Genomic DNA, 25,637 nt, shown 5'->3' on the forward strand with positions numbered 1-25,637 from the left:
CAGAGGGACAGACAGAGACACCAATACAGAGGGACAGACAGAGACACCGATACAGAGGGACAGACAGAGACACCGATACAGAGGGACAGACAGAGACACAGATACAGAGGGACAGACAGAGACACAGATACAGAGGGACAGACAGAGACACAGATACAGAGGGACAGACAGAGAGAGATTAGGGAGATTAGGGGAGAGGAGATTGGGGGAGGGAGGGAGGGGGGGGAGATCAGGAGGAAGATTATCGGGTTTTGGAGGGAAGCGGAGGGGGGGGGGGGGGTAAAGCAGACAGAGATAGAAGAAGAAAACACCAACAGAGGAAAACATTAGTGTTTTATAGTTTAACGGATTTAAAACATTAGTGTTTTATAGTTTAACGGATTAAAAACATTAGTGTTTTATAGTTTAACGGATTTAAAACATTAGTGTTTTATAGTTTAACAGATTTAAAACATTAGTGTTTTATAGTTTAACGGATTTAAAACATTAGTGTTTTATAGTTTAACGGATTTAAAACATTAGTGTTTTATAGTTTAACAGATTTAAAACATTAGTGTTTTATAGTTTAACGGATTTAAAGTGTTTTAAAGGAAAACAGTTAAAAACAACAGGAGGAAAAACACCCTTTTAGAAGTTAGAGAAACAGAGACTGGTGATTATTAACTACATCCTTTTAGCAGATTAAAGGAAGGATAAATTCATATTGAAGAAAGGATGAATAGACATTAAAATAAAGGATATTAAATAAAGGATGAATAGACATTAAAATAAAGGATATTAAATAAAGGATGAATAGACATTAAAATAAAGGATATTAAATAAAGGATGAATAGAGCATCACAGTCCCTCCCCCTTTCAGAACGACGAGTGGCCCAGGAAATGAAATGCAATGCATTTCTCCCATAGGAGTTTCTTTAAGTATTTATTTAAAGACGGTTACGCCGCGGACAAAGACAACTCGGATCGTGACACATCATGACAATGAACACAATGTTTTGGGCAGATAAAATAATTTATAAGAAGAAAAACTAAACAAATAGTGTTTGTCTCCTGACTTTATTTTCTTCTTTCTAATGATTTTATCGGCCTAAAATATTGTGTTCATTGAACAGTCTCTAGTGAACAGTCTCTAGTGAACAGTCTCTAGTGAACAGTCTCTAGTGAACAGTCCCTAGTGAACAGTCTCTAGTGAACAGTCTCTAGTGAACAGTCTCTAGTGAACAGTCCCTAGTGAACAGTCTCTAGTGAACAGTCCCTAGTGAACAGTCCCTAGTGAACAGTCTCTAGTGAACAGTCCCTAGTGAACAGTCTCTAGTGAACAGTCCCTAGTGAACAGTCTCTAGTGAACAGTCTCTAGTGAACAGTCCCTAGTGAACAGTCTCTAGTGAACAGTCCCTAGTGAACAGTCTCTAGTGAACAGTCTCTAGTGAACAGTCTCTAGTGAACAGTCTCTAGTGAACAGTCTCTAGTGAACAGTCTCTAGTGAACAGTCTCTAGTGAACAGTCTCTAGTGAACAGTCCCTAGTGAACAGTCCCTAGTGAACAGTCCCTAGTGAACAGTCTCTAGTGAACAGTCCCTAGTGAACAGTCTCTAGTGAACAGTCTCTAGTGAACAGTCTCTAGTGAACAGTCCCTAGTGAACAGTCCCTAGTGAACAGTCTCTAGTGAACAGTCTCTAGTGAACAGTCCCTAGTGAACAGTCTCTAGTGAACAGTCTCTAGTGAACAGTCCCTAGTGAACAGTCCCTACCCAGATAGCAAAATATGGGTGAATCAACGTTGAAATGTGGTTAGGCAGAAATATTGAATCCACATTGAAACCCGACGTTGAAATTATATAAAAAGTGCAAAGAGAGTTACATGTTGAATCAACATTAGGTTTTCAACCATAACTGACACTATATCAATGTTGATTCAACCATCATCTAAATGGTAATCTACATGCACATTTGGGTTGATTTTATATTGAATCAATGTTAGGAATCAACATTGATTCAACCATAATCTAAATGGTAATCTACATGCACATTTGGGTTGATTTTATATTGAATCAATGTTAGGAATCAACATTGATTCAACCATAATCTACATGTAGATTTGGGTTGATATTATATTGAATCAACGTTAAGGAATCAATATTGATTCATGTACATTGTACATTAAAAAATATTAATTTTCTAGGCATTAGAAAAGTCCATTAGAAAAGGTTAGTTTTTCACCAATAACTTTCTGCTGATATAGGTCTACACATCATAACATTACAACAATATTACCAACATTGTTGGCAGACAATAGGTAGGTTGTTTGTGTGAAAACAAACTTAGATGACAACATGGTATTAATATTACGTCAATTACATTTTATTAAAGAAAACAGTCACAGGTCAAAATAGACAGCCAGCAATGTGTCCCTGGGAAACATTCTAAATTAGGTGCAGGTGATAGTGACAAATATTGTTTGTGATAAAGGTCGATGGGCAATAGCACACCTCTCAAAGCCATGGTGACACTGTCAAACCTTCCACATTTAAAGATTGTACAGAATCTATAGATCGTTCAATTTATTTTAAGAGGGTGGGGGTCTTATCACACTACCACCGTTATAAATTCCACAGACATGTTTGACAAATGTTTTTTTTAAACAATAAATAAATAAAAAATAAATAATAAGTTAACTGCAATAAACCAAGGTTGATATAGGGCATAAAGATCTTCCTTCATGAAGGACTTTGCAAATCAGGGTCCACAGGCTAACAACTGTCCATTTGGTTGTCATATAACAGCGACACAAAACTGTAAACATATTTGACTGACAAAACAACAGTCTATTGGCATGGAAGAACAGTGTCCATGAAGGTAAGCCTTGTACTGTATGGGAAACCGTGTGTGGGGTACCCTAAGTGCGACTCTTGTTCGCTTGACTTTGGGTCGCTTGGTTTGGGTCACTTGGGTTCCTTGGGATGCCGCCCTCCCTGTCTGGCGCATAACGAAGCCACTTCTTGACAGTTTCGCTGTAGTCCTGGTTGGTCAGCTTGGGGTCAAACTGCCGAGCAGCAGCTGAAAGACACAAAAATAAGAGTGAGGAAGAGTGTATATCCCATACAATTTCTTATTATCCTGCCCCCCCACCCTCCTGTTTTTTGAGGGGCCCCTCCCATGACCAGCTTTTGGTGTGTGCACAAACTGTCCCACACAAACATTGCATTCCCACCGACAGTTAATGGACAAATTTGAGTGTTGGCCGGAATGATAAGAGTGCCCCTCACTTCACGTGTGTGTGTTTTTTTTTAATCACTCTGCAGGCCTACAGTAACAAAAGCTACAGTCAGCATCCAGTTAGACTGAACTGGAAAGAAGAGCAAATGCCTAAGCCTGGCTCCATCTAGGCAATACAATGTGTATCCATGCACCTCTAAAGCTCACCAATTGTCCTTTGTTTATTTCTAATAGCTTGCCCTGTCACCATCACTTCATTCCAACATATATATGTTTTAAGATCAAGTGTTTCATTTCATGCCTCAGTCATGCCACTCCCTAAACATAACCTATGAAGTAGTTTGCAGGGAGGAAGCTTACCAAACATGCAGTCTTGTAGTGTTGTGTCCTTGAATGGCTTCTTGCTTTCTGAACAACGCTTGTCTTTCTTTCCAGCCCAGTTGAACCCACTGGCCAGGGCGTTGGTCATAGCAGATGCCAACATCCGTCTGATCAGGTTCTCCGAATTGGTGCCTCCTACCACAGCCAAGCGAGAAATCTAAAAATCAGAGAGAAGAAAATGAAGGCACTGCGTTAGAAACGGCATATAATTTATTTCATGAAGCAACACAGAGCAACAAACTTTTTTTACACACTTAAACACTGAAATTCCAGCCCATATGTTCAGTCATGTTCATACCAGTCGTTAAGTTTAAACACAAACCCTTCTGTCCCAATTGGTCACGTCTGTGTAAACAGTATATTTGAACAATTTCAAAACCTTTCATAAATAGCAGATCTACAAGCTCTGACAAATTTTGAGTTTGTAGACTAGAATTGTGCTCGAGTAGCTATAGGGCTAAAACATATTTTCCCCCTGAGGAAAAATGAGCAAGACCGCACTGAAATTATCCACATTTGATAAATTAATGCAGTTCAGTCTGTCAAATAATTTACCATCTTTTGACGGACTGATTGATCCATCAGTAACGATTCTGCCTCATTGAAGTCGTGTTCACTGGCGATTGGCAGCTGGAAGGGGAGCATAGAATTTGTGGTGGCTGGTCCCCGGGTACCACCCGGTGTCACGTTGCCCTCAGCCAACTCCTTCTTGATGAACTGCACATCTCTGGACAGATCCTTTACCACCACAAGTACTTCAGCAAGCATTGAAGTCATCTTCTGGATGGCAAGATCTTCAGAAGAAAATTGAAAATCATGAATTGAAAATAACCTGCAAATGACACATTAGGAATTACAATATGTCCAATAGACTTGCCTTTCATAAGCTGCCCGTCACCGCCGGCCATCTGTGTGGTTCCATCTGTAAAACACAAACATTCATGCAACTTAAAAATCACTGCACACATTTGGAAAGGTTAGACGTTTGTGTGCGTGTGTGTGACAGCAATTTATTTTTCTTTAGTAAACAGAAAGGGCATTCTCAGTATCCAATCAGGAGAGAGAACTCATACAGATGAATTGAATACACAGGACCACAATGGAAACAAGCTCTGAGGGCTTTTAAACATTGTATAACTGTACTCAATCAATCATAGAGGTGGACAAGAAGTGAACAATGACCATCATTCGAATAGAGATCCAACCCAATCACACATAGATTGGAAAATGTCTACAAATGTTACATGACAGTCTTGTTCACTTACCATTGCAACCGTGATCAGCCACCGACATTGGATCATACTGGTGGTAGAAGTCTAGAGGGAAAAAATGCAAAAAAAAATTACATTTGTATAAATGGATCACGTTACATTTCAGTAGTAAATTGGGTTCCTTAGTGAGGAATACAATGACATACCATGTTGTGCACGTCGTTGAAGACCAGGGGGTGTGTTGTACTCCCCTGAGCAGTATCCCGACATACCTGTAGAAACAAAATCAGTACGTTTCACTATAGCTTGACTGCATTGGATCAAACTGGTGGTATAGTTTCCTCTAAAGACGTCTAGAAGGGGAAACAAATGCTGTAACATTTACACAAAACATGTCACTGACAGTTTGATTTAATTTGTATACCAATGGATCACATTACATTTCAGTAGTAAATTGGGTTCCTTAGTGAGGAATACAATGCCACATACCATTTTGTGCACGTCGTTGAAGACCAGGGGGTGTGTTGTACTCCCCTGAGCAGTATCCCGACATACCTGTAGAAACAATTAGTTGTATTTCACTATAGTTGGAGTAGAACCACAACCTGATGTGACAGCATATTATGTTGTCAACTATAACCCCGGATGACTGACATGTTAGTATGAATTACAATTCAGATTTAGAGTATTCACTAAGGAGTTATGTGTCCCTGTCTCTCAAAACATTACCGTTACTGAAATAGTACAGTATCATACCAGTACTTTGCCGCTGTGGGTCCTGCAGCTGCTGGACTTGGAGCTGTGGGGTATGCAGCTGTGGGTCCTGCAGCTGCTGGACTTGGAGCTGTGGGGTAGGCCTATGCAGCTGCTGGACATGCAGCTGTGGGTCCTGCAGCTGCTGGACTTGGAGCTGTGGGGTAGGCCTATGCAGCTGCTGGACATGCAGCTGTGGGTCCTGCAGCTGCTGGACTTGGAGCTGTGGGGTAGGCCTATGCAGCTGCTGGACATGCAGCTGTGGGTCCTGCAGCTGCTGGACTTGGAGCTGTGGGGTAGGCCTATGCACCTGCTGGACATGCAGCTGTGGGTCCTGCAGCTGCTGGACTTGGAGCTGTGGGGTAGGCCTATGCAGCTGCTGGACATGCAGCTGTGGTGTATGCAGCTGTGGTGTATGGAGCTGTGGCGTATGCAGCTGTGGGGCCTGGATCTGGTGGTATTGGGCATCAGGCATCCCATCTGAAACCATAGGAAATTCACAAAGCAGTGAAGTTAGCAAATCCTATATGTGAGAAAATGTTTGAATTATTTTCAGCTGAATTCTCTAGATTTAATGCATTGCTCTGAACCAGGGATACAATATAGGGAATGTGAAAGCAAATGTCAAAGATAATGCAAGGTAATACAGATATTATGTTAATGTGACCGCTTGCTGGTAGTTGCCAGTAGCCATGCAGATCTACTAAGGGGAAATGCAAAATAAGTTGTGACTCAAACATGGTGGATAGTGCTCCATCTGGATTTATGTAGTGACCTGGAGTTGATCTTGCTATTATAACTGAAATGCATACACATAATTTTGAACATATGTTGCATGCATGAGGCCACCTAGCTCCTCACAAGATATAAGTTCACTTACTGTTATTTGGATCAGAAGACAGCAACTCTCCTAAGTAGCTGTAATCATCCAATGAATCTAAAAAAAGGCAAACAAGGGTGAGAATTGAAGATGCTACAAATTGTGTTTAAGAGTTATCCAGTTGACGTTGTAACATTCATATCAACATACCATTCATTGCAGGCTCTATTGCTAGGGACCGCACAACTGAAGACTTGACGGATTTTGGCATCTCACGAGACTGGCTCGATTTTGGAGTCTGTCCTACAACATAGTTTAGTTGGCATGTTATTCAAAATGTATTTATTTTGGGCTATATAAAATGCAAGAAATGCACAAGTTCAATGTTGTAATCAAAATTAAAATGCTCAGTTTTAGTTGGTACAGTGTCAGACAAGGATAATTTATTTTTAACTGTGTAGCAGTGAGTACATAAAATAAACTCATTGCATCAATACCTGGGAAACCCACATCAGGTGGTTTGGCAAAACGTTTTCTTTTAACATCGCCACTGGAGTGGTCATCCGAGTGGTCATCAGAGTCCGAGTGCACATACTGTTGCTTTGGCCTAAAAGAAATGCAACAAACAGATGTAGAATCATACTACGCTTATTAGTCATGTCTAAAGTCTGAATACATAGGACCACAATGGAAATAAGCTGTGCTGTGTGGTTGGCTGAATGCATGTTGTAGCATAAGCCGAGCTGTGATTGCGTGGTGATGGAAATAAGGACCCTGAGGGGGCCAGCTATCTAGTGTTAGTACCTGACTACTAACCCTAGACAACTGGCCCCCTCAGGGGGGCAAAGTGAACACTGTACCTGGATCTTCTTTTCTGGCGGAGATCTCCTTCATCCGCAGATTCAATTTCAGAGGTTGGACACATAGTTGAGTTGTACTTGGCCTCTCGTTTTTTGGCTTCATCAAGGGTCTCTGGAAAGAGCAGAGGGAAAATGCCAATTAACATATATCAGCAGTCCAGTGTTGAAGCAAAAAAAAAGAAAAAACACACCTGTATGCATAGCTTTTAGAACAGCTGTGTATGTGTTGCACCAATTACTCACCACACGTAGTAAGGACACGTACACCCTTATAGGGGATCCATTTATCATCTGGTTGCATTCCATCTCGAAGGGCCTTTGTGAGCTTTATGTGTTTAGGGGGCCATAACAGAGTCTGTTCTTTAGCTTTAAACCAGCTCTCTAGAACTACTGCTGTCCCACCATCTGAGAACTGTACAACTGACCACACCACCTCACCATTCATCTTCAAAGGGCTAGGGATGAAATGAGAATTACTCATAAAGATCTCTCCTTACAAGCCATTGCCCATACCGTCCTACAAAGCCAAAGTGCAGTAACTACACACACACACTACAGATTGTATTTAATTGGCCAGGCAAACATGTTATATGTGCACATGTGATATTGCACCAATTGTGTATTCAGTCATGAGGTAATGTATGCCCCCGAAAACTGACCTTTGAGTCAGTGTGTTAATATAGTTAGTTACTGCACTTGGCTTGGCTTTGTAGGGCAGTATGGTTATACTGCTAAATGAAGTAGCGGTATTGCAATGGCACCATCTCTGTCTGGAGAGAGAAAACATTTGCGCTTGATATAGCAAAGTTTACCTATCCCTATATCTTCTTGCAAGCCACTAACCTTGTATGTACCAATGTATGATGATTCACAGGGATACATGTAGTATGGCTGTTTGTGTCTGTACTTTCTGTAAATTATATATACATCTTCCTCTGATTTAAGAATATTCTCTACTAATGCAAATCCATCTCCAACCTCAATACAATTGTCTCCTTTCTTTGTGGACAGAGTAAAGCGATGAGTGGAGACCTTCCTGTACTGTTGTGAATCAGTAAACTGGGGGGGGACTGGCCCATCAGTGTGAATGTTACTCAAAATTGGATCATCAGTGGGACATGGGGACCCAACATGTGGAATTTCAGACAACCTTTTCACTATCTGTTGTAGAGGCTGATGTGGCTTTCGTAGAAGATGCTTAATTTGTCCAAGATAGTTCTCAAAAGGGAATCCTGAGATATTATCTAGAGTGCCAAACTTCCTGTATTCCTCAGCCAAATGAATAAGCTGGTGTACATTGTACACAAGTTGATCTTTTCCATACAACTCCCCAAAGTGTTCAACAAAAGAAACCATCAACTTGTGTGCAAAGGCTAACATTTCCTCAGAAATACTAGGGGACAGCAACAAGTACATTCCAACAGAAAACAACATGAAGTTTTGATAGAGCTCACTGGGGAGGGAATCCTTCAAAACCACAGGACCCCAATACAACATGAAGGATCTCAACTCAGTAGCTTTCCAGCGATCTAGTTCTGACAGCTCCCTTGGTTTACGGTTAAATTCACAAGGCATGCAAGGACGTAGCTTTAGCAGTTTACATGAAATGGCTTCTACAGTTTTGGAAGGAATCCTTGTTGCCAAATTCTTCCCCTTTAACCATATATTAAGCAGTTTCCTTGTAACTCCGAGACAACATAGATGCATGTAATCAGTTGGAAACATAGAAACCATCTTCACTAAACCTGTTAAAGGGCTTGTCCCATTGTGATGGCCCTCATCCACCATGTCTGAGAAACTAGAGTCTGTCCTAAGTCTGACTTTTGTTTCAGGATATGTCATTTTATTTCTCCATACACCCTCCTGAAAACACTTGTCACAACCCGAATAGCCATTAAATGCCTTGGTCTGCTTAATATAAGCTCTAGCTGGGGCATCACAAATAAAGGAAGAAATCTGTACATCAAATTGCTTGTCATTATAAATGATGCCATTAGACAGTACATTCTGAAGATCTTTGACAAACTGCTCTAGGTACTCAGAAACACTCTTTGGCTTGCTTAGACCACACAAAATACCAACAACAAATGGGGACTTTGTGTAGTCACATTTGAGACATCCAAGTATGGGCCAAAACTGCAGTTTAGAACTCTTGAATAAAGGTAAACCATCTATATTAAACTGTAAATTAAGAGTAGTCAGAGTTGCTGGTAAAATCAAACATGCCAACCGTGAAAGCACCCCTTTGACTAAACCAAAATGATAGTATTCTCCCCCTTCAATCTTAGTGGTAGGCACCTTTTTTTGTGTTCCAAGCAATGTTCTTCCATCTTTGGTAAGGGTGGGGTGAAATATCTCCAAAATGGACAGCAAAGAGGATAGTGCAACCAGAGAGACTGAATAGGATGTTGCCCAATATTTTAAACTTGTCATGAGGAAATCGTCATTATGCTCATCACTGTCAAAGACATGTTCAGGTTCAATTTCGTCATCCCCAGCTATACTTTCAAAATGTGCATCTGGATCACCTGGTGAGTCAATATTTTCACTCTGATCACTGATAGTTAGTGGTCTGTTTAGTGGCAAGTCTGATGTGGTCGGTAAATCTAGTGGCAAGTCTGATGTGGTCGGTAAATCTAGTGGCAAGTCTGACTTTGGTAAAACTAGCAGGCACTCAGAAGAGGCTGCGACAGGATCTGTTCTCTCTGAACGGTGACGGTTTGAATGTGAATTAGCAGCAATAGTTAAATTATACTCAGTGAGGATTTCCTGCTCTGTTTCTCTCACTGATTTCTTGATTTTACGTCTTTTAGCCCAATAAGACATCTTAAGAGTGGTGCGGAGCTGTAGTCAGTGTACATAAATTGTGGCCATTTACTTTGCTGCAACGGGCTGAGGAGTCTTCTTCAATGCTGCTGGAAACTGTTATGTGATTCTGGAAGAAGAAGAAGAAGAAAAAGGGGGGGGGGTCCTGATTAATGTGCTGCATTCCAATGTGAAACAAGCTGAAACATTGCATAATTGTACATTTGGATCAACAAACTATAATTTAATAGTATTGTTAATTATAAAATAACAGCATAACCAAACGTCTAACTATAACAACAGGACCAATGCAGTCTGACTGAGACTTCTCTATAAAACACATGTCCAAACTTCACCGTCTTACTTCAATGGAAGTTAAGCAAGAGAGGCCATTATTTCCTAATGCATTCTTAAAACTTTATCTTTAGCAGATCAAACAATGTACAATTACTTTTTTCTCCTGTCTATCCACGCCGTCTCCTCAACTACGGCTAAGAGCCGCAATTCTTCCTGTTTTGGTATGGGTCACCCGATATGGACGATTTTGATTGGCTGACTGGCACAACGTCATTCAGTACAAAAGCACGCGATTGGTCTGTTCGTTTTGAAGCACGCCGGTTAGAAGATAAAAACGTTTGAAAAGTTTCAAAACACATCGAAATATTGAATAATGTACTGGTTATAGGTCTGAGAACAGACACAGGAACCGTACGGTTCCACTTGTACACTCCCGAGTTAAATTAATAAGGACACGCCAACAGATATTAATTTATCTTAATGTTACGGCCGGGCTACAGCAGGCATTTCTCGCGCGTTTTGTGTAACCCGGCCGTTATGTTACAAACTTACATCACATATTCAGCTATCAAGCTGCAGCATACGCACAAAACAATGCAGTTATGTCACTAAAGACTAAACACAGTTAATATAAAAGTAATATCGCCAAACTTACTGCAAAAGCGCTCAAAGTAGAATCCGGGGGACAGAAGAAAGCCAGCCAGCAACTTGAGCGCGGAAACTTCCAGAAGGGGTGTGTGTGTGTGTGTGTGTGTGTGGTTGGAACATACCACTAGAGCTCGTTTAAGTAGGGGGGGACATTTGGACGGCTCCACTCCTTGTATAGTGACTTGACTTGTAGATGTTTTGTGACTGCACATTATGTACAAACCGCAGTAGTAAGTAAGAAAATGTAAAGTAAGAAAATGTACAGAAAAAAAATCACAACCCATTGTCCTGATGTCATCAACATATGGTGCTTAATTCAGAATGTGAGATGCCCCTCGCCCAATGATAAAATGCTCTCACCCAGAGTTCAGAGAGGGGGGGTGGGGCTGGGGGGGGGGGGGGGGGGGGGGCGCTGGTGGGGTGGGGAGAGTAGAGTTCAGAGAGGGGGATGGGGGGGGCGCTGGTGGGGTGGGGGGAGTAGAGTTCAGAGAGGGGGGGGTGGGGGGGGGGGCGCTGGTGGGGTGGGGGGAGTAGAGTTCAGAGAGGGGGGTGGGGGGGGGGCGCTGGTGGGGTGGGGGGAGTAGAGTTCAGAGGTGGGGGGGGGGCGCTGGTGGGGTGGGGGGAGTAGAGTTCAGAGAAGGGGGTGGGGGGGGGGGCGCTGGTGGGGTGGGGGGACGGGGGCGGGCGGAGGGGAGGGGGGGGGGGGGGGTTGGGGTGACAAACAGCATACGTTGATTCAACATTGCTTCTATGTTGGCATTTCAATCATTAAAATTCGACCACAAAACAACATTGATTCAATGACATCTTTTCAACATTGGTTAATTGGCATCAATTGGATGATCGGTTGATGGTTGATCCACCATCAATCGTCAACCTTAACCAAAAATCAACCATTTTGACCATAATTCAACATTGAATTAACATCTTTTGCTATCTGGGACAGGACTATAATAGTGAAATGAGGCCTCTGGTAGTCACACAGGACTATAATAGTGAAATGAGGCCTCTGGTAGTCACACAGGACTATAATAGTGAAATGAGGCCTCTGGTAGCCACACAGGACTATAATAGTGAAATGAGGCCTCTGGTAGTCACACAGGACTATAATAGTGAAATGAGGCCTCTGGTAGTCACACAGGACTATAATAGTGAAATGAGGCCTCTGGTAGTCACACAGGACTATAATAGTGAAATGAGGCCTCTGGTAGTCACACAGGACTATAATAGTGAAATGAGACCTCTGGTAGTCACACAGGACTATAATAGTGAAATGAGACCTCTGGTAGTCACACAGGACTATAATAGTGAAATGAGGCCTCTGGTAGTCACACAGGACTATAGTAGTGAAATGAGGCCTCTGGTAGTCACACAGGACTATAGTAGTGAAATGAGGCCTCTGGTAGTCACACAGGACTATAATAGTGAAATGAGGCCTCTGGTAGTCACACAGGACTATAATAGTGAAATGAGGCCTCTGGTAGTCACACAGGACTATAATAGTGAAATGAGACCTCTGGTAGTCACACAGGACTATAATAGTGAAATGAGGCCTCTGGTAGTCACACAGGACTATAATAGTGAAATGAGGCCTCTGGTAGTCACACAGGACTATAATAGTGAAATGAGGCCTCTGGTAGCCACACAGGACTATAATAGTGAAATGAGGCCTCTGGTAGCCACACAGGACTATAATAGTGAAATGAGGCCTCTGGTAGTCACACAGGACTATAATAGTGAAATGAGGCCTCTGGTAGTCACACAGGACTATAATAGTGAAATGAGGCCTCTGGTAGCCACACAGGACTATAATAGTGAAATGAGGCCTCTGGTAGCCACACAGGACTATAATAGTGAAATGAGGCCTCTGGTAGTCACACAGGACTATAATAGTGAAATGAGGCCTCTGGTAGTCCCACAGGACTATAATAGTGAAATGAGACCTCTGGTAGCCACACAGGACTATAATAGTGAAATGAGACCTCTGGTAGTCACACAGGACTATAATAGTGAAATGAGGCCTCTGGTAGCCACACAGGACTATAATAGTGAAATGAGGCCTCTGGTAGCCACACAGGACTATAATAGTGAAATGAGGCCTCTGGTAGTCACACAGGACTATAGTAGTGAAATGAGGCCTCTGGTAGTCACACAGGACTATACTAGTGAAATGAGGCCTCTGGTAGTCACACAGGACTATAATAGTGAAATGAGACCTCTGGTAGTCACACAGGACTATAATAGTGAAATGAGGCCTCTGGTAGCCACACAGGACTATAATAGTGAAATGAGGCCTCTGGTAGCCACACAGGACTATAGTAGTGAAATGAGGCCTCTGGTAGTCACACAGGACTATAATAGTGAAATGAGGCCTCTGGTAGTCACACAGGACTATAATAGTGAAATGAGACCTCTGGTAGTCACACAGGACTATAATAGTGAAATGAGGCCTCTGGTAGTCACACAGGACTATAGTAGTGAAATGAGGCCTCTGGTAGTCACACAGGACTATAATAGTGAAATGAGACCTCTGGTAGTCACACAGGACTATAATAGTGAAATGAGGCCTCTGGTAGTCACACAGGACTATAATAGTGAAATGAGACCTCTGGTAGTCACACAGGACTATAATAGTGAAATGAGGCCTCTGGTAGTCACACAGGACTATAATAGTGAAATGAGGCCTCTGGTAGCCACACAGGACTATAATAGTGAAATGAGGCCTCTGGTAGTCACACAGGACTATAGTAGTGAAATGAGGCCTCTGGTAGTCACACAGGACTATAGTAGTGAAATGAGGCCTCTGGTAGTCACACAGGACTATAATAGTGAAATGAGGCCTCTGGTAGTCACACAGGACTATAATAGTGAAATGAGGCCTCTGGTAGTCACACAGGACTATAATAGTGAAATGAGACCTCTGGTAGTCACACAGGACTATAATAGTGAAATGAGGCCTCTGGTAGTCACACAGGACTATAATAGTGAAATGAGGCCTCTGGTAGTCACACAGGACTATAATAGTGAAATGAGGCCTCTGGTAGCCACACAGGACTATAATAGTGAAATGAGGCCTCTGGTAGCCACACAGGACTATAATAGTGAAATGAGGCCTCTGGTAGTCACACAGGACTATAATAGTGAAATGAGGCCTCTGGTAGTCACACAGGACTATAATAGTGAAATGAGGCCTCTGGTAGCCACACAGGACTATAATAGTGAAATGAGGCCTCTGGTAGCCACACAGGACTATAATAGTGAAATGAGGCCTCTGGTAGTCACACAGGACTATAATAGTGAAATGAGGCCTCTGGTAGTCCCACAGGACTATAATAGTGAAATGAGACCTCTGGTAGCCATACAGGACTATAATAGTGAAATGAGACCTCTGGTAGCCACACAGGACTATAATAGTGAAATGAGGCCTCTGGTAGTCACACAGGACTATAGTAGTGAAATGAGGCCTCTGGTAGTCACACAGGACTATAATAGTGAAATGAGACCTCTGGTAGTCACACAGGACTATAATAGTGAAATGAGGCCTCTGGTAGTCACACAGGACTATAATAGTGAAATGAGACCTCTGGTAGTCACACAGGACTATAATAGTGAAATGAGGCCTCTGGTAGTCACACAGGACTATAATAGTGAAATGAGGCCTCTGGTAGCCACACAGGACTATAATAGTGAAATGAGGCCTCTGGTAGTCACACAGGACTATAGTAGTGAAATGAGGCCTCTGGTAGTCACACAGGACTATAATAGTGAAATGAGACCTCTGGTAGTCACACAGGACTATAATAGTGAAATGAGGCCTCTGGTAGCCACACAGGACTATAATAGTGAAATGAGGCCTCTGGTAGTCACACAGGACTATAGTAGTGAAATGAGGCCTCTGGTAGTCACACAGGACTATAATAGTGAAATGAGACCTCTGGTAGTCACACAGGACTATAATAGTGAAATGAGGCCTCTGGTAGTCACACAGGACTATAATAGTGAAATGAGGCCTCTGGTAGTCACACAGGACTATAATAGTGAAATGAGGCCTCTGGTAGTCACACAGGACTATAATAGTGAAATGAGGCCTCTGGTAGTCACACAGGACTATAATAGTGAAATGAGACCTCTGGTAGTCACACAGACAGGACTATAATAGTGAAATGAGGCCTCTGGTAGTCACACAGGACTATAATAGTGAAATGAGGCCTCTGGTAGTCACACAGGACTATAATAGTGAAATGAGGCCTCTGGTAGTCACACAGGACTATAATAGTGAAATGAGGCCTCTGGTAGCCACACAGGACTATAGTAGTGAAATGAGGCCTCTGGTAGCCACACAGGACTATAATAGTCTATTTTACGTCATGATGATGCACGATGATGAGAGCGCCCCTCACTTCACACGGGTGTGACTTCTATACTTTTGTACAGCCATTTAAAAGTAACCGATCATCAAGCTCTATACAACCACAGGCTGTGAAACAAGAACAAACTAATTCTATTTCAATTCAGCAATGCGTTGATATAGAAAAAAGTTATACCAATTATGAATTATTTGGTGATTTTTACTTTTCACCTGACTGGGCCTCACACTGCTGCAGCTGGAACAGAGCTCACTTATTAATTGAGATATATTAATGAATGCCTTTAAGACAACTGGATGGTGAATATTAGGTCATTCAGGTTGAAGGCTGGCCTGGTGGTGGTAGTGTGCTTGTGTGACGGAGGCTCACAGTGCGCCACAGAGAGACACTACATCCTGATTGGACAGATCACATTTCTGAAAAAAGGTTAAACTATTCTCAACTTTTAAAAGAACTCTGCTCAGCCTGCAGGAAAGGTTCTCTGAGCAGTGTATAACTGGTCAACTTTTGTTCATTTCTCAAAGGATTTAATGTTTAAATGACCATAATGTGGATGCTAAGTTTGTGTCACAGACTACATGACACCAAAGAGACATGAAAGAACCTCAGTACACTGACTAAACCTGCACTGCTTAAACAAATTAATGGACGCCAGTCAGTCTTTATAGACACTACAGCGGTGCCCGTTGGGCACTGGCCTACTTGGAACGATGCAAGTTGGAAATGGATGCCCCACCCATTATGTCTGCGTCCCTTTTCTGCCCAAATGTGGAGTCTTTGTGGCGGTTCTGGTCAACTGTGGGTAAGACCGACTCAAGGCCGGGTTTCGGTCGTTAGACCTTCATCAGGACGGAGTAAAGAGCAACATTTTTGTCACCAACTGTCACCAACCTTATGAGGTGTGCATTGGCCTTTATCTATAGGATCTTCATTTTATTTTTAAGCCAATAGACTCATTCTAGATCAGAAGATAACATCTTCACTTTCAGGAAAACCCAAATGCTACACAGCAGATCTATGAGAAATGACGTCTCTAACCACATCCTGCGGTTGACAAGTTTCCATTTGAATGCTTTTCTCCAAAACTACTTTTGAGTTATTTACTAATACTAACATTACTGTCAATCTCCAATGAATATAATGTCAAGACATTTGTTATTCAATCTTTCAGACTGTGGGTCCATATATCATATGGGTGAATGTAATGCACAATCTCTGTAAAGCGCCTTGGATAAAGGCGCTATATAAATGCACCATTTACCATTTACAAACACAATGGCAATGATACAGTCCAGTCTACCCTCTCTCTTCTGTAAAACACCTCTATCAGTGTCTATCCCTCTGTCCTCTTCCCTCAGTGTCAGACAGCCTGGCTGGTGTGTGTGTGTGTGTGTGTGTGTGTGTGTGTGTGTGTGTGTGTGTGTGTGTGTGTGTGTGTGTGTGTGTGTGTGTGTGTGTGTGTGTGTGTGTGTGCGTGCGTGCGTGCGTGCGTGTGAATATGTGTGAATGTTTTTTTTAATTAATCAGATTTATAGTCGACAAATTAAATATGTCAATCCACACCCATCATATAGCGGCGGGGGATTTCAATCAAGCTGACTTAAAGACACTCTTTCCATCGTAATGTGAAATGTGCTGCCAGAGGGAGCAATATACTTGATCAGGTTTATACCAACATAGCCCATGAGCCCAGGTGTACCCCCATCTAGGTCTCTCTGATCATGTTTCGCTCCTCCTGCAACCTTGGTCCACACCCACAACACCAGAGGGAGTGCAACAAACCATGTACAACCCAGATTCGGCACAAACAAGGGACTCAATTATTTTCGCTCCTATGCCACCAAAATGTGGAACGCCCTACCAAAAGTCATTAAGACATGTGAATCCCTTGACTCCTTCAAAGCCGCCCTCAAAGGCCACCCCTTTGTTCTGGACTGTTTGTTTGGCTGCCGATCTACAAGCTCGTCTTCGACTACCCCCTTGGAATTCCCCTAAGTATAGCGTTATATTATATATATTCTCATATAGATACATATCTACCTAATTATACTATAGAGTGGAATGGAATGGAAAATACTTTATTAATCCCTGAGGGGAAATTGATTTGTTACAACAGTAGCAACAGGCAGCCAGTGTTACTCAGCGCCAAAACAGATACTTCTCATAACATCAAAGAAAAGTAAGAAAAAGAAGGATGGGGGGTGGGGGGGGGGAAGCATAGAATGGGTGAGGGGTATTGACAGAGATGGAGGGGGGGGGGATGGAGACATCATATCACATACAGTAGAGAGGGGGGGGGGGGAGGGATGGAGACATCATATCACATACAGTTGCATTGTGTAGGCACGGAAACTTGGGAGGGGGTGGGGGGTTGGATTTTTGGATCTGCAAGAGTATTTATGTATTTATATGGATATATACTGTATATCTATACATTGTCATTATCCTGCTTTATTTGGACAATAAAGTTCTTAACTGTCTTCCTGCCTCTTGAGTGGTTGCATTTGAGTTCAGAACACAACTCAGTCTTAACACCTACGGACGGCTGCATTTCGAAAGTGGCCCCCGTAAAATCTGAATCTCCCCCCCCCTTTTTCCCCCTCACTGTATATTTTTCTTTTCCCTTTTTGCTTCCTTTATGATGAATTCCTGTTCTGTAACTATATAGAAGTGTCTGTGTACGTCTCTAAATGTTTTGATGAATTGAACATGGTGGACCCTGTTGTAAACAAGTGTAATGCTTAATTGGGTCGTCCACTCAGTTAAAAGTCTTTGTACTGAGTTTGTGCTTGAAATGTACTGTAATTCGCAAACTGTTAATACATATTTCAATCAATCAATCAATCAATGGTACACACCAAAAATCTGATCTAGTAGGCCCAAAGTCAGGTCTGTCAGGACGTGGCCTGAGGACGCTATCCCTGGGCTCCAGGACTGCTTCAGCACCACAGACTGGGATATTTGTAGTGGCCCGGCAGCGCTGACGTGAATTATTTCACAGACTCAGTGCTGGATTATATACATTTTGTGTGGATATTGTTTCACACACACTGGAAGCAGATCTGTGTTTTTCCAAACCAAAAACACCTGAATGACACCAAAACTACAATTAGTAAGAGCCAGGAATGCGGCACATAGATCTGGGGACACCAATGCATACAGCATGGCGAGGTCAGCCCTTAGAAATGGTATCAGATCTGCCAAGCTGGCATATAAGACCCCCCTCTCCCCTCTGATGGCTCCACCTTAGTCCTGAGCACTCATGTCTACGCCTACGCAACATCAACTCCAGGAAAGCGGCGGGTCCAGACTCCAGACGGAATCCAGGGATAAGTGCTCAAGGACTGTGCAGCTGAACTAGCACTGTCTCTGGGCTCATGCTGGGTCCCCGCACGTCTCAAGGCAGCAACAAGTCCCGGTTCCCAAGAAACCGAATGTAACAGGCCTGTGACTATACAGGCAAACATGTTGCATGTATATATGTGATCAGTGTGTTTGCTGTCATGCTGGGTCTCTGCTGTTTTCTATGTTTGTGAGTGTTTGTGAGCTGATCAGATGCAGCCTCACACTTCTATAGAGGCAGGCAGGCAGGCAGGCACGTACGCACGCACGCACACACACCACTAACACTATTGATCATGTCTCATCAAAAACTTGTTTTCAAAAAGTGTTTACCTGAACGGTTTAAACCACAGGATGTGCTTACAGTCTTTAAAAAAAGATCCCATGCAGTCAAACCCCACTGTGCGTGCGTGCGTGCACGCGCCAGTGGTCCTTGAAGGGGCTTCCAGGGGGTCCACAGTAACATTTATTAACATGGCATCACAACCAGTATAACCACTTTGACCTAATGTTTTACTTGTTGTACATTTATACTTTTGTACAGCCATTTAAAAGTAAGCAATCATCAATACAAGCACAAGCTGTGAAATTAGAACAAAACTAATCTCAATTTCAATACAGCAATGCATTGATATATAGGACAAAGGTAGGCTGTACCATTTAACTTTTCACCTGACTGGATTGTGAATTTGAGGTAATTCAGGTTGATAGTGTTTTTGTGAGCCCAGTGGAGGTGGAGGGAGGCTGGCCTGGTGGTGGTACAGTGTGAGTGTGGCTGCTTCCGCTGACAGCACGGCACAGAGAGACACACCTGATTGGACAGATGATAAAAAAAGCATATACTTCTGAAAATGTTAAACCATTCTCAACTTTTAATAGAACTCTGATAAGAAAAAAGTGAAGATCCATGCAGGGGTGATCAGGTGTAATCACTTGGCTAATTTGGGCCCTGTCCAGAGCCTGCATAGGCGGCGGCCCTGTCCAGAGCCTGGGCAGAGCTAGCCTTTAGTGGCGGTTCTGGAAAACTGTGGGTCAGACCGACTCAAGGCCGGGCACTGCACTCCCCGTGGTGGAGTGGAGGAACGCGTGTGTCTAATTTGAAGCATTTATGGATAGATGGTCCACTTTTGACACATTGTTGCTCCTTATTAAACGACGTTTCGGTCGTCAGACCTTCATCAGGACGGAGTAAAGAGCAATCTTTGAAAAGCAGAAAAGCACACTGTCGGAAGACAGTGTGCTTTTCTGCTTTTCAAAGATTCCCTAAATGCACTTTTGTCCTACGCAGTACACACCTGCAGTCAACAACCCCCTATTTTTATTTTTAGGCCAACACACTCATTCTAGATCAGAAGATAACATCTTCACTTACAGGAAAACACAGCAGATCTATGAGAAATGACGTCTCTAACCACATCCTGCAGTTGACAAGTTTCCATTTTTCCAAAACTACTTTTTAGTTATTTACTAATACTAACATTACTGTCAATCTCCAATGAACATAGCCTCGGGTTTGTCATTATAGGCAAGACATTTGTTATTCTATATATTTAGTACAGACTCGGGGTCCATATATCATTTTTGATGAATTGAACAATGTGGACCTTGTTGTAAACAAGTGTAATGCTTAATTGTGTCATCCACTCACAGTTAACAGTCTTTGTATTGAGTTTGTGCTTGAAATGTACTGTAATTCTGCAAACTGTTAATAAATATTTCAATCAATCACCCTCTCTCTTCTGTATAAGCGCTGCGTAACGCTGGCTGCCTGTTACTGCTGTAACAAATCAATTTCCCCTCGGGGATTAATAAAGTATTTTCCATTCCATTCCATTTCCAAGCCCTCTACTCAGTGTCTATCCTCCTGTCAATTAAATGGTCACATCACCCCTGAGATTGTGTAAGTATTTTGGTGGGGATTGAGCCCCCCAACATATTGTTTTTTCAACAAACAGTGACATTTTTGGCATTTGTGGCGCCCCCATGGGTTTAAAGGGAATTGCTTTTGGCGCTACATTGATTGAACCACTCTCGATATGTGATTGAAATTCTGTGTGGATTGAACGTTCCGTTCATTATTTGTGGCATTCTTTGTAAAATAGGCCCCTCCTACTCACTTCGGAAGCCGATTACGGCCGGACGGTATGGACTGTCAAAATTCTGCCAGTGTTCAAGTAATCGGATAGCGCCAGAGTTTTGTACCAATTTGTGTGAGATTTGGACAAAATCTGTTGGAGGTGGAGCAAAAAGTGTGTTTTGAAGAAAATGCAAATTTGGTGCAATTTCATTCTAGACAGAAATGGGGTCTATGTGGGGAGATCCGTCATGATCCAAGGAATCCATGGAAAAGGACATTTTGATTTTATGACTTACGGTTCAAGAGTTATAGGGGAAAGCGTGAAGTGGGCTGTTATAGCGCCACCATGAGGCTGAGTTATTCCTTTTCAATTAATTTTCTAAATTTGAAAACTGAGGTTATCACCTATAACATCTCACCGGAACATCCACCTCTCACAACAACAGGAGGCACTGTGCTGAAGGAAGTCAAGGACTTCAAGTACCTGGGCTCATGGGTCAACTCAACCGAGCAAGACCTGAAAGTGAGGAAGGAAGTGAGGAACCAGTGTATGGAACTCCAATCCCCCCCGACAAATCAAACTCAGCTTGTGGACTCAGTGGAGTCTGTTCTCCTATACGGCAGTGAATGCTGGACCCTGAAGCCAACCCTGCAGAAGTCCCTTGACGGGTGCTACACCAGAATGCTGCGTGCAGTACTTAACATCAGCAAGACTGTACATGTCACTAACAAGACTCTGTATGAGGGATTACCAAGGGTGAGCCAGAAAATAGCAGCCAGGAGAATGAGACTAGCAGGACACTGTCAAAGGCATCAAGAACTGCCAGCCAGCAAACTGGTGCTCTGGGAACCAACACACGGGCATCGATCACGAGGACGCCCCACGCTAACATACGTGGATGTACTCAAGAGTGATGCAGGAGTGCAAAGTACCAATTAACGAACTGGCCAGATGTATGGAGAACCGGGATGACTGGAAACGACGATGGAGGGCTCGTCTGAGGACGACCTAGAGAGAGATTATTATGAACCTCCCTCCTAAGTCTTGTAAACATGGCACTTACCGTCTCCAAAGGAAAAATACTTAAATTGGAGCCTTAATTACTCTTCGTGCATTTGGACTGGGGCTTGAGGGCTTCTGACACTTTGAATGTGCCAGGGCCTTTAGTGTTGCTTTTCATGGGGATTTGTTGTATGTCTATGTGCAACATTGTGGTTGTGTAGCATATCTCTGCTGTCGGGAAGAAACCACCTAACTCCAAAATGGTCATTTTTCAGGAAATGAAAAATATATAAAATGTTTCAGGAAATTAAGAAAACCTTATATTTTGAAAACAAAGCAATACTGCCTCATCAATGTTGGTGGTGTGACTTTATATATTCTCAATGACTTGCATGAGAGGGGGAGAGGTGGTGGAGTTAGCCGTTTGAGTTTGAAGCAGTCTTTACTGAGCCGAGACATGGAGTGAGACCAAATTAACTGTGCTGAACATACACACACACACATGCACGCACGCACGCACGCACACACGCACACACACACACAAGCTCACTGCATGTGGAACACAACACACCACACCGATACTAATACTAAAAGTATTCGGTCAGAAATAAAATAAACCGCACAGGGAGTGCTGACAGTTACTGCCTCTGCTGTGGTGTGTGTCAGTGTGTGTGTGTGTGTGTGTGTGTGTGTGTGTGTGTGTGTGTGTGTGTGTGTGTGTGTGTGTGTGTGTGTGTGTGTGTGTGTGTGTGTGTGTGTGTGTGTGTGTGTGTGCGTGTGCGTGTGCGTGTGCGTGTGTGTGTGGTCTACCAGTCTAATGGAAGGCGTGAAGCACTTATCTTGTCTTCTGATCTTCACAGCTCGAGCAGCGTGTGGTCTCTTCATGCTCATCTGGGTTTGGCTGCACGGTTAGTGCAGGTATAGTGACACTTTACTATGGAGAGACTATATGAACACAAACAGTGGAGCATCTTGAAATAAGTCTGCTTATTTACCCATTTAGACCTGAGATCGATTCTACAAATGCCTTCTAAATCCTGACAGTTTTCTGAAAAACCCATGTTTCTATATCAGTGGTTCTCAAACTGCATTTGAAGACAGTGTTTGTTCCTTTTTCATTATCGGGCATCGTACCCTCTCCTACGCACCTGTCGCCTGTAGGTGTGCAAAAGCTTTGCTTTTTAATTCAAGGACCCCCAAAAATATATGTAATTGGCCGCCGACCCCCATCTGAAAATATGTTGTTCCAGGGACCCCCCAGAAGCAAAGATTTTAGTTAAAAAACTTTCACTCTGAAAGAATATATTCAAACATTTGGGCCACATTTTCATGATTTTTCAAAAATAGCAGACCTACAAGCTCTATTTTTCAAAAGCTAAAGTACAACATAATGCTTAAAACACCAAAAGGGGTTCCCGCCCAAAATGGGTTAAAACTATATGAACACAACAAGAATGTAAAAGTCCTGCTAGGGACGTGCTGTTACTAACATGCTATTAAAACATTGTAGTGACACGCCAGTAGCGTAAGCAGGAATTATACAAGTTGGCCAGGCGAAAATATCAAATATCAATCAATATGAAACTGTAAATGTAATGTAAGGTGCGTAGAACCCTCAATAGAATTAACCCACGCAAAGCACCGGGTCCCGATGGGATAAGGGGTTATGTGCTTAAGGAGTGCGCTCAGCCCTGTACTGAGACACATGTTCCAGGTATCGCTAGATACACACTATATTCCAAAAGCGTGGAAGACCTCGCTTATAGTTCCAGTGCCGAAAATGTCTAATCCCAAAGTCCTTAACGACTATCGGCCAGTTGCCTTGACAACATTGTTAATAAAGAGCTTGGAGCGCATTATCTTAAATAACCTCCTTAATAATGTGCAACATGAAATGGACCCCTTGCAATTTGCATATAGAAAGGGGAGGGGCACTGATGATGCTCTTCTTCTTATGCTTAATAAAATCTACTACCATCTAGATAAACCTCAAAAGAAACGATATGCTCGGGTACTCTTTGTAGACTTCTCCTCTGCGTTTAACACAATGAGACCTCATATTTTGATGAGGAAACTCTTTGATATGGGTGTTAACACCAATATCATCAGGTGGGTGGAGTCATTCCTGACTGAGCGGGTACAACAGGTCAAGGTGAATAAAGCAATATCTCTCCCCATTACGACCAACACGGGGGCTCCGCAAGGGAGCGTGATTTCACCGGTATTGTTCACGCTGTACACAAGCGACTGTAGGAGTGAGTCAGACAACACCTGTATTGTTAAATTCGCAGACGACACAGCTATTGTTGGTCTGATTGAGGATGATGAGATAAGCTATAGAAGAACAGTGGACGAGTTTGCCGGTTGGTGCAGGAGTAACTTCCTCCAGCTTAATATCAAAAAGACTAAGGAGGTCATATTGGACCTTAGGACTGGTGCCCATGCACACCAGGAAATAGTCATTGGTGGGGATGGGGTAGTGATTGTGGACGAATATAAGTACTTGGGTACAACGATTGATTCCAAGCTGACATGGAATTCCAACACTCATTCCATCTACAAGAAAGGTCAGCAGAGGCTGCATTTTATGCGCAGACTGAGACAGTATAACGTTGAAAAAAATATCATGGCACTTTTTCATCGATCCTTTGTGGAGAGTGCATTGACATTTTGTTTTGTTTCATGGTATGGCTCATTATCATTGGTTAATAAGAACAAACTCCATAAAATCATCAGCGTGTCCAGTAAAATAGCTGGGGTACGATTTGAGAGTATGACCTCAATGTATGAGACCCGGGTACTCAGGAAGGGGAAAGCTATTACTAGGGACAACACACACCCGTTATACAGCCAATACCATCTTTTACCATCAGGGCGACGGTACATGGTTTACCTTCTCTGCAGGCTAGGGCCTCAAGATCGTTTGTTCCCATAAGTATAGGACTTATGAACAAGCAGGCCCCATCTCAGTTCCGTGCATAAAGTGTGATGTGATGCCTCTTGGAACTATGACTGGTGGCCTTCTGTTGGCACTGTTTCTTTATTGTCTATGTACTGTGTGATCTGTTTGTTTGCATGTTTTATGTATATCCTGACGACTGCTGTGCACAAAACAAATTTCCGAAAGGACAAATAAAGTATCTATCTATCTATCTATGTAATGTAATATTAATATTTCGGCAACTCTGCTTGTTGTGTTGCATGACATATGATCAAATTACAGGACATTATGTAGGCTATACAAAATTATCAAATCATCATTAATGTTTTTGGGCGGCAGTGGCTCAGGAGCTCGGTAGAGTAGGCCACCTGGGAAATGGAAGGTCTCCCATTCTGTGTCCTTGAGCAAGACACTAAATGCAGTGTGTGTGTGTGTGTGTGTGTGTGTGTGTGTGTGTGTGTGTGTGTGTGTGTGTGTGTGTGTGTGTGCGCGCGCGCGCGTGCATGGTGTAGGCCTACATACCAGTAAATTAGATATTAATCACGTTCCTTTGTATTTCAGGGCCCCCCTCGGATAATAATAATAATAATAATAATAATAATAATAAACTTTATTTGTATAGCACCTTTCATGCATAAATGCAACTCAAAGTGCTTCACAGGGCAGGACACAAAAATAGAATGCAATAAAACACAAGTAGTTAAAATGATAGAACAATGGCAAAGAACAAAATTGAATATAAGAACATAAAATAAATAAAAACAAATAAAAACACCTCATGCAGCAAATCAGGCAGGGTAGGAACGTGCATAGTAAAACTCAACTAAAAGCAAGAGTGAAGAGGTGAGTCTTGAGTTGAGATTTAAAAATGTCTACAGAGGGTGCGTGTCTGAGCTTGAATGGAAGTTTATTCCAAGC

At 42.6% G+C, this 25,637-nt stretch overlaps 1 protein-coding gene across 1 annotated transcript in view; it reads right to left on the bottom strand.

The window, feature by feature from the left end:
* LOC310877087 (uncharacterized protein) overlaps nt 1-2,278 on the bottom strand; it is a gene marked incomplete at its 5' end in the record, with an annotated part of 9,697 nt that extends 7,419 nt beyond the window's left edge. The window contains one exon of the mRNA XM_083790775.1: nt 2,273-2,278. Within this exon, the coding sequence (XP_083646901.1) occupies nt 2,273-2,278 (6 nt within the window). The remainder of the gene's footprint in view (nt 1-2,272) is intronic.
* Nucleotides 2,279-25,637: the final 23,359 nt, after the last annotated feature.

This window comes from Protomyctophum parallelum (assembly GCF_964188405.1).
Source record: "Protomyctophum parallelum genome assembly, chromosome: 2".
Classification (NCBI taxonomy): Eukaryota; Metazoa; Chordata; class Actinopteri; order Myctophiformes; family Myctophidae; genus Protomyctophum; species Protomyctophum parallelum.